The 14,682-nt window shown below is 42.3% G+C and overlaps 1 protein-coding gene across 4 annotated transcripts in view; it reads left to right on the forward strand.

Moving 5' to 3' along the window:
* Positions 1-2,356, forward strand: part of PACSIN2 (protein kinase C and casein kinase substrate in neurons 2) — a 41,500-nt gene extending 39,144 nt beyond the window's left edge. For all 4 annotated transcript variants that reach the window (XM_064654124.1, XM_064654126.1, XM_064654127.1 and 1 more), the window contains one exon: positions 503-2,356. In XM_064654124.1, coding sequence (XP_064510194.1) covers positions 503-615 — 113 coding nt within the window. In that variant the 3' untranslated portion in view covers positions 616-2,356. The remainder of the gene's footprint in view (positions 1-502) is intronic.
* Positions 2,357-14,682: the final 12,326 nt, after the last annotated feature.

Below are 14,682 nucleotides of genomic sequence, written 5' to 3' on the forward strand. Positions count from 1 at the left end.
CCTTATTTCCCCTAAGCTCTTAAAAGGATGCATCGACAGCAAGCCTGATGAAACATTTGTTTCACTTGCACTGACATGTGTTGAGGGTTAAAAAATGTAGGATTATTCTAGTTCAGAGGTAGTTGTGTCATCCACAACTACCTTTGACTGTTCAAACCTTTAAATATTAGGGAGTCTTTGATCTTACAGTGAAATAACACAGTATATAACTTCAAAAGTTAAAAGAAAATTCCATAATCTTTTTGAAACGCCATCAAGGTAATATTTGAGTTTCTAAGTAGCTTGTTTCTTCCTGTTTTCTTATCCCATATGCAAATCTGTAAGTCATAGATGTTCTCAAGTAGCAAAAGCATGAGGAGCAAAGAAGGGAAGGTTTCTGCTGGGGCCTGTGTTGGGCAGGGGAATAAAACTGGACATGAAGGTAATTGTCATTTATCTTCCTGATGTTACTTAAGATGTTACAGTCTCTTAACAGTTTTCCTTCTTTTTTTCTTTTTCCCAGGGGATGAATTAACTAAGATGGAGAACGAAGACGAGCAGGGTTGGTGCAAAGGGCGCCTGGACAACGGACAAGTGGGTTTATACCCAGCAAACTATGTGGAACCCATCCAGTGACAAAGGACAGAATAAACACAGAGGTGTGCCCAAAGCTCTGCAGGCCTGTACAGTGTATTTAGTTCCAGTGAGAGGAAGCTGAATGATGTATAGAATGTATATATTTTAAAGAAAAGGCGAGAGCTTGAGACAGAAATCATGCTGAATTAAAGGCAAAAAGTCTGAACCAATAATCTGACATTGTTTTCACAACTTGTGCACAATGTAAAGGAAAAGGGGTTAGGTGGAAAAAATATTATGATAGGAAAAATACTTTTTAAGCTTTTTCTTCCCACGTGGTCTGTCATTGTGGATTCTAAACATTTTTGCATTTTCTATGCTTGTGCCTCATCCTACCCTGGGTATGTGGCTTGTGCTCACTTTTGTTTAATCAGTTATTTTAAGTGACCTTCAGTAACTTGCAACTTGAATTTTAAAGATTATTATAGTTAATTTTTTTATTTGTTCTTATCAATGTCTGAAAGATGCAGTATTTTTTTATTTAAATGCCATGTAGTTAAGCACCTTTTTTGTATGCCTGGATTTATCAATGAATACTTAAATTATGACATAGATTTAGTCACCAGCTGACTGAATGAAAACTCCTTCCATGTTGTAGTAATCTCTCTGTGTCGTCAGCATGGCTTGAAGTTGTAAATGGAGTTGTAAAACAAAATACTGTATTTAATAAATATCTGTTACAGAAGGTTATTTGTAGCAGAGGTATCTGCAGGTGTCATGGGTTGGGACTCTGTTATGAATGTTCTTCACGTGGGTCGACACTTGAACTAAGAGTTTTCCATCTGGATCTTAAATGGCATTCAAAAGAAAGATAAATTATGCATAAGCCCCAGAGTAGTAACTATTTCCAGCACATGTTTGCAGGGAAAAAAAAAAGGTCCTTTAAACTGCTAATGATTTTTGGGTGATTTGAAATGTTAAATCTGTGAAGGCTAATTTTCTTGAAGAGAGAAGACTGTAAAATAGACTTAAATGCTTTTATTAAGAGCCTGTCTATGTTGTGTATATGTACATATGATTTGATATTCCAGAGTATAAAGAGCATGGCTGTTAGTTATCAAGCCTTTGGATGTCAATAAGATTTAGAACTGTTTTAAGAGTTTAAATTATAGGTATATTTAAATCTGCTTTCCTGCCATATTCATTACTGTACAATAGACAAAGCATCCTGTGATTAGACTTTTCAGAAGTACAGTAAAAACACACCAATATACTCAAAATCAGTATTTGTGGATAAATGAATGGGTCAGAATATAAAGTAGCTTTAGTCCATATGTGGATTATTGTAGCAGAACACTGTAAAAATCTACATTTGCAGATACAACTTGGCCAGCTGTTATCGTGTGGAATAGTAGCCATTTGTGACATTTAAAACTGGGGTGTAAAATTCCAGCAGATTTGTGTTAAACTAAGTATCAGGTAAGTAGAGATGCTCTGTTAGGAAGCTACACTGTAATGAAGCTGACAAAGCTTTTGTCAAGGTAACTATAAAACACTGTTTATTAGTCTTGGACTTTGCTTTTTGAGCTTATAGATATATTTAGTCCTCATTTTCAATGAATCAGAGTGTGCAGGCTTAGGAGGTGGATGTTTGTACATGTCTGTCAAGGAAAACTTGCCACCATAACTGTTCATCCACAGGATGGTCACTGAAGTTGTCAGGAATTACTGGTCTGGGTTCTCTGTATTGTCAAATATTTTAGAAAACAATAAAATCTGTTAATCTCCTGAATACACAGAATGCACCCTTGGCTATTTCAGTGTGTGTTGAAACAGTCTCATGGAACAAACACTCTGTGCATTGGGTTCCATCCCTGGTGACAGACCCTGCATTGTCTGACAGAGCCACCCAGAGGAGTGTGACAGGCTGGCATTGTGCTCCTGACAAAAACAGGGAGGTGCTGTGCACAGGAGTTCTTGGCAAAACATTCCAGCAAAATCTTCGTGGAAGAAGAGGAAAACTGCCTTTTGTGGGTGTGCAGAATGGGCTGTGATGCTGCTTTCTGTGGTGGTGTCAAGTCTCATGTAGCTGGGGTGAGCACCTAAGCTTTTTCTTTTTTTTTTTTTAATACTATTCAATTGAATATTTTCTGCCTTCTCTGAGTTTTCTGGCAGTGATTAATGTGGCACTGTTTGTGGTGAATTTTATCTCCTCTCCCCCATCAGTGCTGGCTGAACAGCAGATCCCAGAGGGTCATAATCCATGGCACAGGGGCTGGTTGGAGGCAGGGAACTACTGGGGAGGGTCCAGCAGAGGCTACAGAGGTGGGGAAGGGATTGGAGCATCTCCCTTACAGGGAAAGCTGAGGGAGCTGGGGCTGTTCAGCCTCCAGGAGAGACACTGAGAGGGGCCCCCATCCCTGTCTGTCAGTGGGAGGTGTGGGTATCAGGAGGCTGGAGCCACACCCTCCTCAGTGCAGTAAAACAAGAGGCAATGGGCACAACCTGATGCCCAGGACATTCCACCTGGACATGAGGAAGAGCTTCTTCCCTGTGCAGTGACCAAGCACTGAACAGATTGCCCAGAGAGGGTGTGGAGTCTCCTCACTGGGGATATTCCAGAGCTGTCTGGACACAACCCTGTGCCATGTGCTCTGGGATAGGCCTGCTTGACTGCTAACAAACAATAGGCTGTTTTGAGTGCTTGATGCCCTTATTAGGCTTCATTTCAATGAGAACTTTGGGAAAAAGAGTTGGATTTGGTCAAATGAAAATGCCTGGTTCCATCTTTGCTTTGAATGCGCTGCTGTTCACCCTGCACAGGTGAACTCCACTAGTGGAGTTTGCTTTAAAGACATGGGTCTTACCTTGTTACCTAGTATACAGAGTTTGTATATACCTTTCATAGCCAAATTTAGAAGGCAAGGGACTTCTGGAGGTTTCTTAGCCCAGCCAGGAGACCTCAAGGCAGGTGCAAAGCAGGTTGTTCAGGGCTTGCCCAGCTGAGCTTTGAACATCAGGGATGAAGAGTCCACCAGCTCTCTGAGCAATGTTTTAGTAGTTCATCACTTTCACCGTGAGGATTTTTTTCCTTTTATGTATCAGGGTTTGCTCACATTTCCTCCTGCACTTCACTTGTGCTCCTTGAAGGGTCTGGCACCATCTTCTCTTCATGTTCCCACGAGGCAGCTTTAGGCTGTTGGTTGCTAAAACAGCCTGCTGTGCTGTGGGCTGCCTTTGCAAGGTGCAGAAGGAGAATATGATGCTCAGAATTTAATCTCTCCCCAGCCTGCCCCTCCTGCTCCCTTTAAAATTCTGAAGGGAATTCTTTTCTGAAGGAAGATTCTGTGCCAGTGCTTGGTAACCCTTTTGGTTCCCCTTTTTGGGGAACACCACTTGTGGTCAGCCTCCAGCTGGATTTTACAGCAGTTAAATACAGTGGTATCACTACAGTGATATTTACAGTGATCACAATAAATTAGGTGCTGGTATTTATTTCTAGCAAAGTGATGACACTGATGAGTTCATCTATTTAAGGTGGAGACAATCTTTTCAGGAAAATAACAGGCTATTTTGCTAGAGAGGGGTAAGCAAAGGTGAGCAGTTCCTGATGCACAGTAATATTAAAATTCCTCTTAAGTTGTTGCTTCTGAGGCTGAAAGTCTGGCACCAAAATTTTGAACAGGCTTTCCCCAAACTGCCTCTTAGTTTACCAGTAAGCTGTAATAGGGATATTTAAGATACTTGCTGTACACATACAAGATGCCAAAAATAAACCTACCCCCTCAGTGTAATAAACCAATCTCTTGTTGAGGGGTCTGTGAGGTTTGTCTGATGTATAATATTGTTCTCACCATGGCTGAGCTGTTTTTTTTTTTTTGTTCTAATATCTTCTTTCTTCCAATTATGTCTTTATCCATAACACTGCAAAGCAAAAATTCAGGTGGGCTTCACAATTTGAGGTAAGTATAAAAACTGAGTGGGAAATAGGAGTGGACAAGAAATGGTTTTGGACTGATCTGATGTGATTTGGGTGATTTTTACAATAACATTTGTTAGGTGTATTTAGTGTAAAACAAGAAAAGGGATAAAATACAGAATGGTAAACTGATGGTTGGCCATGCAGCAGCAATACCTCCTGTTCTTCTGAAGTTGCATCTGCTTTAAAAAATTACGGATTTAAAAGATTCCAGAATCTTTCTCCAGCCTTTGTGATTTGGCAGAAAGTTGTTGGTTCACCTGAGAACAACAGGGAGCTTGTTAATTGTGGCTGAAAGCATTGCTGGTGGTCACTTTGAAGAGCTGCAGTTCCTGAAATGAGGGAACACAAGCCAATCCCCGTTTTACTGCAATACTTTTCCCTTCTTGTTATGTTTGAACTGAAACACAAACGGCAATTTCAGAACCTTTGGCAGCAGCTGAACACCCCACTTGTTCATACAGATGAAATAACTTCTTTCTAAATGATGTGGTTCTGATAAGAGAAAAGAAAGAGAATCACCAGTGTTAGGTTTTAGAAGAAGCTAGTTCTGACCCCACTGGAGAGGTTCAGGCTGTATTTTTAATTTTGCATTTGTCTTTGAAATTCCCTCCTTGTTTTATCTGGTCAGTCAATACCCTGCCAGATACTTTTGCAGCTGTTTTACACTTCTATAATCGTAACAACTCAGTAATCAATAAACTGCCACCTTTCTACTTACCCTTTCTGTAGATAAGTATTCAAATCTACAAGCCCGAGCATGAATTGAATCCCTCTGGGAACACAACTGGTGCCCTCCCACTTTTTATTACCGTAGTCAGTAACTGATTAAATGATCCATTTATTTCATGGCAGTTTACTTTGGCTTTTATGAGGGACATTGAAAATCCAAGTCGCTTGTTACCTCGGCTGGATCACCTTGGGGCATGACCCGTGAAATCTCCGAGCCTGTGAGGTAAACAATGGTATCAAATGTGAATTGCTGGGCTTATTTCTGGAATCCCTGTGTGGAAAGCTCTGAAATCTGAGTGCCCTGGCAGAGATGAAACGCTGCCACGTGGCAAACACAGGTGGGATTTGCAGTGGATGCTACATGTAGGTGCAGCTTTGCAAGTCCATTGCAAATAAAACCAACATATTTAAGCACAACTGAGCTTTGAGTGTGTGGATGGGCTGGTAAATTCCAGCACAGTAGGTTTTTGGCAATGCTGTTAAGATGCAGGGCACTTCCAAGAGTGGAAAGCTCCACGAAACCTCACCTGTTTGAAGTGGTTGTGCTTGGTGATGGTATCAGGGCAAACAATGCATTAGCACTAAATAAAAATGTTGAACTGGCTTCAACTGGTTTTTTAACGTAGTTACTAATCTTCATTTCCATATAGTGGGAGAGGCATTAGAATGCTTGATATTCCTCTTCTAGTGAAGACTTTTTCCATGTGAATTATTTATACATGTGTGTGACTGCATTGTTACCACCGGCAGAGGGAGGTTGGCCTGGAACTTATTAAACTACAACTGTCATGAGGCAACATATGTTTTCACAATATATCTGTGAGCAGTGACTAGTTTTGCTTAGTGTGGCCAGGTTTTCCAAAGGGCATCAGGCAGAATTTACCCTTCTCCTCTGGCTCTAAGGGGACCTTTGGCCCTGGGAAAGCAATGAAGATCCAGGTTAGCAGGACCTGGGGCTGTACCCGTGTTCCACCGTTTCTCAGGAGCACTGTGAGGAGAAAGCAAACAAGAAGGGAGGCTTGTTAACAACTGGAGAACAGCACTGAGAGAATTTCACAGAACTAAAAGCTCTGAATGTTGGGAATGGCAGCAAATATTTAGGAGCTGTGAGGCAGTAGGTGGCCACTGAAGCTGAAATTCCACACAACTTGCGGATGCAAGTGCCTGGTTAACAAATCAGCCAAAGACCCAGAGAACAGACTGTTCTCCACAGATAATCCTGAACAGTTACCCTCCTTTGTGTTCATATGTCCTGGCAGCGTTGTCTGGTGAGATCCAGGAGCCCAAGACCTTTGTTGTGCCAGTGGGATAAGTGAGAGTAGGAGAAAACACTGGAACAATTTGCCTGTGCTGCATCAGCTCACAGGGTAGTTCTGGCACCCCAAAAAATGTGTGTCAACAAAGTATCCCAGGAAGAACCCATCCATTGCAGGATGGCTGTGCAGAAAAGGGGGTACTGGCATCATTCAGAGAGGAGGGGCCTCAGAATGTCTTCAGTCCAATCTCCTCCTCAAACCAGGGTCAACAGTGACCCAGGAGCTTTTGAAAACCTCTAAGGACAGAGCTGCCACAGCTGCTGTGGGCAGACTGCTCCAATATCTGATTCTCCTTGTTAAATCATCTCTCCATATCAAATTGGAACTGTATTCTGGGTTGGTGTGAATAAGGGCCCGTGGTTTTTGATTTGCTAAACAGCAACACCCAACATCACACTCTGGCACACTGGCAATTAGTTGCTCTGCATTTGCACACGATTAGAGGACTTAAAATACAGGGCACTTGTTTCTGAGGATACACAGGGAGCAGCCTTCCTCCATGTATGTCTTTGTCAGACCAGCTGGCGTGGGAGCGATTTTTAAATGGTTCTCTGTGCAATGGGAATACAAATATGTGTATTTTGGACCTTCTTGGAAACCACTGGCAAGATGTGATGTTGCTACACTGAGGTATAATTGGCAAAGCAGCAGTTGTGGTTCCCTTTCCCACCATTGCTGCTGGTCTCCCTCTGTGCCTTTCCCTCTTTCTGCGCTCCACTCAAACCACAGACTTGCTCGAGTGGCCCACCTCTATTCCCTGGAAAAATTCATCACCTTTCAGGGTTTATTCTTTTATTTAGGCTGGTTTGCTTCTTTCCTGGGGCTGGGCAGTCCCCATTAGGAGGAGAACAGGATATGGAGGCTACATCCAATATTTCTTGAACAAATTTGTATTCGTTATACGGCAAAGAAAACAACAGCACAACCTGCTGTGGGTGGTGGTACCAGGGAAGGAATCTTTGCTCCCTGGACAGGCTTTGTCAGGGTGAAAACCTGCTGAGAATTGAGGCCAGAAGCAGTACCAGCCCAGGGGAGTCAGTCTGGCTCACAGTGCTGGTCTGCTGCTGGGTCTGAGTAAGGACCTGCAGTGTAACAACTGCTCACAAAGCAGAGGACACTGCAGTGCCTGATGGGCAGCCACCCTGGGAGCAAGTTCTCTGCTTTGTTTTTCTTTTGTGTGCGTGTGTATTTTTGTTGTTTGGGTTTATTTTGATGTTGTTGATTGGGTTTTTTTTATTTACTCAACATGCAGAGCAGCCAGTGAATTACAAGCGCTCCTTTTCCCTGGCGGAGATGGACCATCCCTTTTTTTACTTTTTTACTTTTTTTTTTTAATTCTTTTAGATCCTTGCCAGGATAACTAGTGAGTGACTCCTGTTGATAAGCAAGGCAGGGGCAAAGCTTTGGTTATTTACTGAGATAATTCAGTCTGTGGAGGTGAGGTGAGGGCGATCCTAAAACTGATACTTGCAACGGGGTAGCAAGTTTATCAAGGAACAGTCCCAGTTCCGACAGAGAGAGTCAGAGGGAAGGTGTTTTCCAAGCTCCTGAAATTCAGTGGCACTGTGTCTAAGAGATTGAGTGGCTCTGTAAGGCTGTTATAGTGCTTTTTCTGTATTGGTATATCACTGGAGAATTAAAAAGTACTGCCTGTGGCTGGTGAGGGTGGAAAGCCCGAGGATGGAGTGTCTCAAACAGTTCCCCTGGGCTGAACTCATGACCAGGCTGGACTTAATCAGGTGGATGTGGCCCCTGTGGTTGCTCAGGTGTGTCTCTGTCTCCTTGTGGTCACATCAGATGGTACACAGGAATTTAGTGCTGATGTCAAGGAATGATATTAAACACTGTGTGGTGCCATTCCCGCTGTCAGAGGGGAAGAGGCAGCTCAGGCACAGAGAACTCACTGCAGTAAAACCCAGTCTTGGCTCTGCAAAGACAGAGAGGAGGGAGAGGGAGAAACATGAGCAGCTTAGATCTCCCAACTCTCCCATGCCCGTCCATCTGATGGTTCTGAAGTTGTTCCTGCCATGAGTTTACCCCCTCTTGTTTTGTTACATCTTGTCTCTCATGTTCTTGAGCTGTTTGCCCCTTTTGTTTGTAAGGCTTTGGAAAGAGAGACACGGGAAAGTGCAAATATTGGATCTGTACTAAAATCTTAGTAATTTGCTTTAACTCTCTGGTTCCTGTGTAGGGTTTGGGAAGGACTGATCTCTCCTCTGTGCAGCACCTGGGCTTACAGGCTGCCTGCTCAGAGCAGACACGTGCATTTACACTGTGCTGGGGACACAAGCTTAGGAAAATAATTCCCATTTAAATAAATGTGCTGTTGAATTTGTGGATTATAGTGTGTTGAAACTGAATAACTGCCTTAACATTAACACCTGTAATTTAGTTTCCTTCACTTTGTATAGCACGAGAAGTAGCTTTTTTGAGGGTTTTGGTGTGTCTTTAGGTGTTACCTAACACAGAGTTGGCTGATGACTCAACAAACATATTACAGTTATTAAATAGGGTGTGTTTTGTACATATAAAAATGTTGTTAGCCCTCAAGCTACCTGGCATTGCTAACTTGAGTGTTTGAGCTCTACAGCTCACTGAGGCTGTGCTGTAAGTCTCTTTTAGTCTGGCCTAGATCTGAGGTGTTTAAGTAACTTTGAGAACATTTCTCTTCATACACAGAAGTCATGTTTGGATTGTTTGATTCAGCTTGTTAAAGTTCACGGCTGATTTGTTTGAAGGTGATCAGATGAGTGGGAATTTAAGGAAAAGCAAAAAAAAAAATAAAAGCTTGGGGTTTTTTTCTGATCTACAGATCAAACAGTATCAAATTTAATGCATTATAATAATTCTGTGTTAGTCATGTTACAGACATCACCAGCTTCAGAGAAGTTTGACTTACTGTGACTTTTAAACAGCTTTAAATGTAAAACCATGTTTAAGTAAATATAATATACTATATGCATTTTGATGGTAAGTTCCCCAGATGACACTTTGAAGAACTGTGATTATCTCGCCTCAATTACAGATCTAATCAAATATTTTATATTAATTGTCTAGTTACTATTTTAAAATTTTAGCAAGTATGTATTTTAGTTACATACTGCAAACTTAAGTGATTTTGTGTGAAGTAAATTATTCTGATAATTGGATTTAGTACCAACCCTCCCCTCCCCTGCAACATGTGACATTTGCCCTCCCCATCCCACTTCCCAAGCCAGGAATGAGTCAATAAGGCTCCTGCACCTTGGTGGGGGAGCCCAAAACCGACTTTGCCTGCAGAGAAGACTCGAATGGCTCTGTGTGCACAGAAATTGAAGTGTGTTTACTCATAAACATAAATGTACATAAATACAGACCAACCCCAGATGACTTTGATGTCCATTTTCCTACAACTGGGTTTATAGGAGCATGTGTTAGTTCTTTACAGAGCCTGTGATGGCCACACACGGGTCACTGAATGCCTTTGGCCCTGGCCTGAAGAGGTGCCATCACAAGGAGTTTCCTTGCCATTCCCTGAGCTTTTTGGTTGTCCCAGTTGCAGGTTTTTATTTAATCCCTCAGCTCTAAAAGAGGATCTGAGCAACTTCACCCGAGTTTGAACTCAGCCCTGCTCCAAGCAGGGAGTGGGACTACATGATCCTCCCAGGTAAGTTTTTCTATGATTCTAAAGTGGTGATGGTTGTGAAAAGGAGAGGAAAAAGAAGGATACTGCAAGGGTAAATTGGATCAAACTGGGGCTTACCAAAGACTCTTGCTGAAGTCTCTTCAGAGAACACGTATCCCTCTGGGATATAAACCATTAAATTAAGCTCAGCCTCCCACAGTGTGTGTGAGGTTGGTTTAATTTAAACCCTCCTAGGGGTTGTGACATGAGAGATCTCTCACTCTCAGCAGGGACAGGCCCAGAATATAAAATCCAGGAGTCTTTGTGGTTGCTGGTGACTCAGCTAAGGATGCTCTTCCCACTAAGCGTTACATGTAGCTTGTGATTAAACAGCCTTCCCCTGAGAAAACTTTTCAGTGGAATTAATGCTTCTATTTTCATTGGAGAAGAGCTTTCTTTGAGAAGTTTTACCTGCTGAAAAAGCTTTAGAGTTTGAAGAACTTTGAATTAATTTTACACATGTCAGAAGCCATTTTTCTGTGAAAAATGTCCAACTGCTTCCAATGCGAAGTGGATGTTTTATTATTTATATTTCCACTTTTTGATGCATTTTAATTGCATTAATTATACCAACCGTCCCTTCCCCTGTGACATGTTAAAAAGTTACAGATTAAATCTTCCTTATTCCTCATCTTCTACTGCCATCTACTGACTCTTGGCTGAATGGCCTCATCGTCGAACCTTGAATAAATATCTTCGGTGTACTCCATTTAAGAGCTACAATTTTGATAAAAGCATCATTTCTACTGGCCTTGGAAGGTTTGTTTTCCTCTCCATTTTAAATATTTTTGGTTCTCTGTTAGCTTTTCAGGACAGATCTATCATGTTGAGTTATGTGCAAAAAAAAAAAAAAAAATCAACCCAAAACCAAAAACAAACCAGGGCTTTTTGGATCAATGGGGAAGAGAAGGAGCAGGAAATGTAGCAGCATTTCTGCATGTGATGATGCTCCTGTGAGTTCAGAAATTCCTGGGAAAAATTAAGGAAAATCAGCTGTGTAGAACAGGGAAATGGGACTTGCTTTAATAGGAACTGGCTCACTTTTTTCAGGGAAAGGTAAATTCAAGTTCAGAAAACAAAACCTTTCTTCCTCACTGAAAGGTGTTATTGTTTTTTTCCAAGAAATACAATTACAGAAATCGATTTATGTCTGCAAAATGTTTATGCTTTGGTGAACACTGCATTTTCTAATTACAGAATCAGTTCAATCTGCCCTTTGAACCCTTACTGGATTGGTGTGTCCTGTTACAGACAGGTGAAAGCAGCCACCTTGAATATCATCTACCATGTAAAATATTCAGGAACCCTGTTTTCCCCTCAGATTTCTCAGTAGAGCCTGAGGCCCCCGAAGAGATATTTGTAAATCAAAAATTATATTGATATCCATAAATCATCAAATAGACTTCACTTCTCTGATTTAGAACTCTTATGGTATCCTTTTGCCAGTTTAAATAATGAAATATTTGGAACAATGATGAATTTTAGCTTTTCTGAGCTGCCTTTTGGTATTTGAGCCTTAAGCAGCACATTTAAAGATCTTTTCAACACTAATGCTACTGTTTTCAAGTATCTGCTGATTATGGGTGGCTGCCTTGAACTTGCTGTTTTTTTACCAGGCATCTCCTCTGACTCAGGATCTGCAGGAACAACCTCCCCTGCAATAAAATAGGACATAAAATAGCCCCATATAAGAAATTCCGTGCCACATGTCCCAGCCTCAGGCAGGCATCTCATGTCCCACCCAACCTGTGAAAACAGCAAGTTCCCTGGAAAAGAAATCCATGTGTGTTCAAGGCAGCCACACATAATCAGCAGACACTTGAAAAGAGTGGCATTAATCCCTTTTTGCCTCTGTTCCCCATTGCCAGAACGGAGATGATAATCCCAGCTGTTGCACAGTGCTGGATAAAATGCCCTCATCAGTGCTTGTGATCCGTGGATACATAATGGTAAAAGCCTCACAGGATCCTGAAGAAAGAAGGGAATGAATAATTCTGCACCTAATCTGAGGGTTATATAATATGCATTCAATAAGTGCACATCAAATGAGGAGGATGAAAGGGACTGTTGAAAACCAGCTCGTTTGCTGAAGAAAAAAAAGGCAGGATCCTGTGGGAAGAGGAATATGTGATCACCTCATTAAGAAATATATAATTATCCCTACGCTTAAGGGGGATGAGCTTCAAGTGTACAAGTAATCTAATTCCTAGTATTTCTTAACTTTTCCTTGTTGAACTTTGCAGCTTTATTATGTTTTGTGGAAAGGGTTTCGGTTCAGCAACCACCTCCTCCAAGCCCAAGAGCTGCCCATCCTGACAAGCAGGAAGGCAGGCAAAACCACACCAATAAATCAGGGGCTCCTGGACCACAAAGGCCTTGGTGGAAGAGGATCCAGCCAAGGAACACTCAGGCAAGTTGGACCTGCATAAGTCCACAGGCATTGATGGGATGCACCCACAAGTGCTGAGGGGAGCTGGCAGATGTCACTGCCAATTTTCTGTCCCACAGCTTGTACACTACACCTTTTTTGTTGTTGTTGTTGAATGGGTTTTTCAGTAAATTCTAAAATTACCTTGAGGAAGAAAAATTAACTAACAACTTCACTGAAAGTAAATCTGATGTATCAAGTGCACGTCGGTGTCTTGATTATGCATTTGACTTAACAAGCCTTCCTCTCAAAATTCATTTGAAAGAGCAATCCCCTTAGAAATTTTCATGTAGTCTGAAAATAGAAAATGATACAAAGTAATGAAATGAACATAAGTGGAGGATTAAAAATCTATGGGACAAAAAGCTTTTTTTGCTTCTTATGTGTACAGTGGGATGCAATGAGGAGAACTGTAAAAGCAGTAATTTCTGGGCTGTAGAAATTGGGTTAAGTAATAGAACTGGGAGTAGTGAAGCCTGTCTGGGTGGAAAACACCCCTGAATTCCATTTGGGAGGAAAGGATGGACACCAGCAGAGGCAAATTAGAAAAGTGATGTGGGGGGGAAAGTGGAATAAGGATGGGGTGTGTGTAAACTGCAAAAGAGAGCAAACATTGTTTCCAAATACCTTAGAAATCCTTGGGATAAATAAAACTCTCTAACACTGTCTTTTCAGTTTCAGAAAGCAAGGCACTATTTTATTTACAGTGCTGGGTGTGTATGTGGCTGACAAAAATCCTGCCTCCACACAGACACCAATACATCACTTTTTCACCTATTTATACATTTTTGACAAAGAAATTAATGTTCATTGGTTCTAAGTTACATAATTCCCTTTCATTAATTAGTGTTCTATCCACTATTGGTTATCAATCTCTCATTGCTTATGCTAATTAGCTCATATCTTTAGTCTTTTTAATATCTTTTTCTGACACAAACACTGCGCCTTTGTCAGTCTTCTTCCTTATCTGCTGGTTTCTGCAGAAGGTCCTTGTAGTCCATAAATCCTGTGTTCCAGATGTCCAGCTTCATCAATACATCTTTCTCTCCTGGGCTTTGTTTATTGAAGCATATCCAGGTTAACTTTAACAAAACTTAACAGTTTTAGTACTTTTCCCAAGCTGTGTTCTCACAAAAGTACTTTATGACAACTTCTTTTGCTATTCGCTGGCTAAAAGCAATTTAAGGCCTAATTAAGATTAATTAAAACAACTAATCCAAAGGTTAACTAAGACCATTAAAAAATTAGAGAAGTTATCTAATTTCCAACCCCCCGAGAGGGTGTGGATGTGAAGGGGCTGTGATCACACACAGAATCACAGAACATGCTGAGCTGGAAGGGACCCACAGGGATCACGGAGTCCAACTCCTGGCCCTGCACAGGACCACTCCCAGGAGTCACACCAGGGCAGAGGAGATGGGGAAGAGCCTTGGTGGGAAGCCGTGTTAGGACACTGAGGGCATTTGGTGTGTTCAGCTGGAGAAGAGGAGGCTGAGGGGAGACCTCAGTGCAGTTCCAATTCCTGGGCAGGGGCAGGGGAGGGGCAGGGACTGAGCTCTGCTCTGGGGGGACCAGGGACAGCAGCCAGGGAATGGCTGGAGCTGTGTCAGGGCAGGGTCAGGTTGGATCTCAGGAAAAGGTTCTTCCCCCAGAGAGTGGTTGGCACTGACCAGGCTCCCCAGGGCAGTGGGCACAGCCCCAAGGCTGCCAGAGCTTAGGAAGGGTTTGGATGATCCTCTGGGGCACAGGGGGTGACTCTGGGGATGGGCCTGTGCAGGGCTGAGGGTTGGACTGGATGATCCTTGTGGGTCCCTCCCAGCTCAGCACATCCTGTGATTCTGTGACATGTCTGATATTGCGGTGACCAAAACCGCACACACTGTTCAAGGTGGGGCCGCACCAGCGCAGAGCGGGGCACGTCGTGTCATTATGTGTCATGTTGTGTTGTGTCATGTCGGGACATGCGGTGTGGTGTTATGTCGGGACATGCGGTGCCATGTCAGGACGT

This window comes from Pseudopipra pipra, chromosome 5, assembly GCF_036250125.1.
Source record: "Pseudopipra pipra isolate bDixPip1 chromosome 5, bDixPip1.hap1, whole genome shotgun sequence".
Classification (NCBI taxonomy): Eukaryota; Metazoa; Chordata; class Aves; order Passeriformes; family Pipridae; genus Pseudopipra; species Pseudopipra pipra.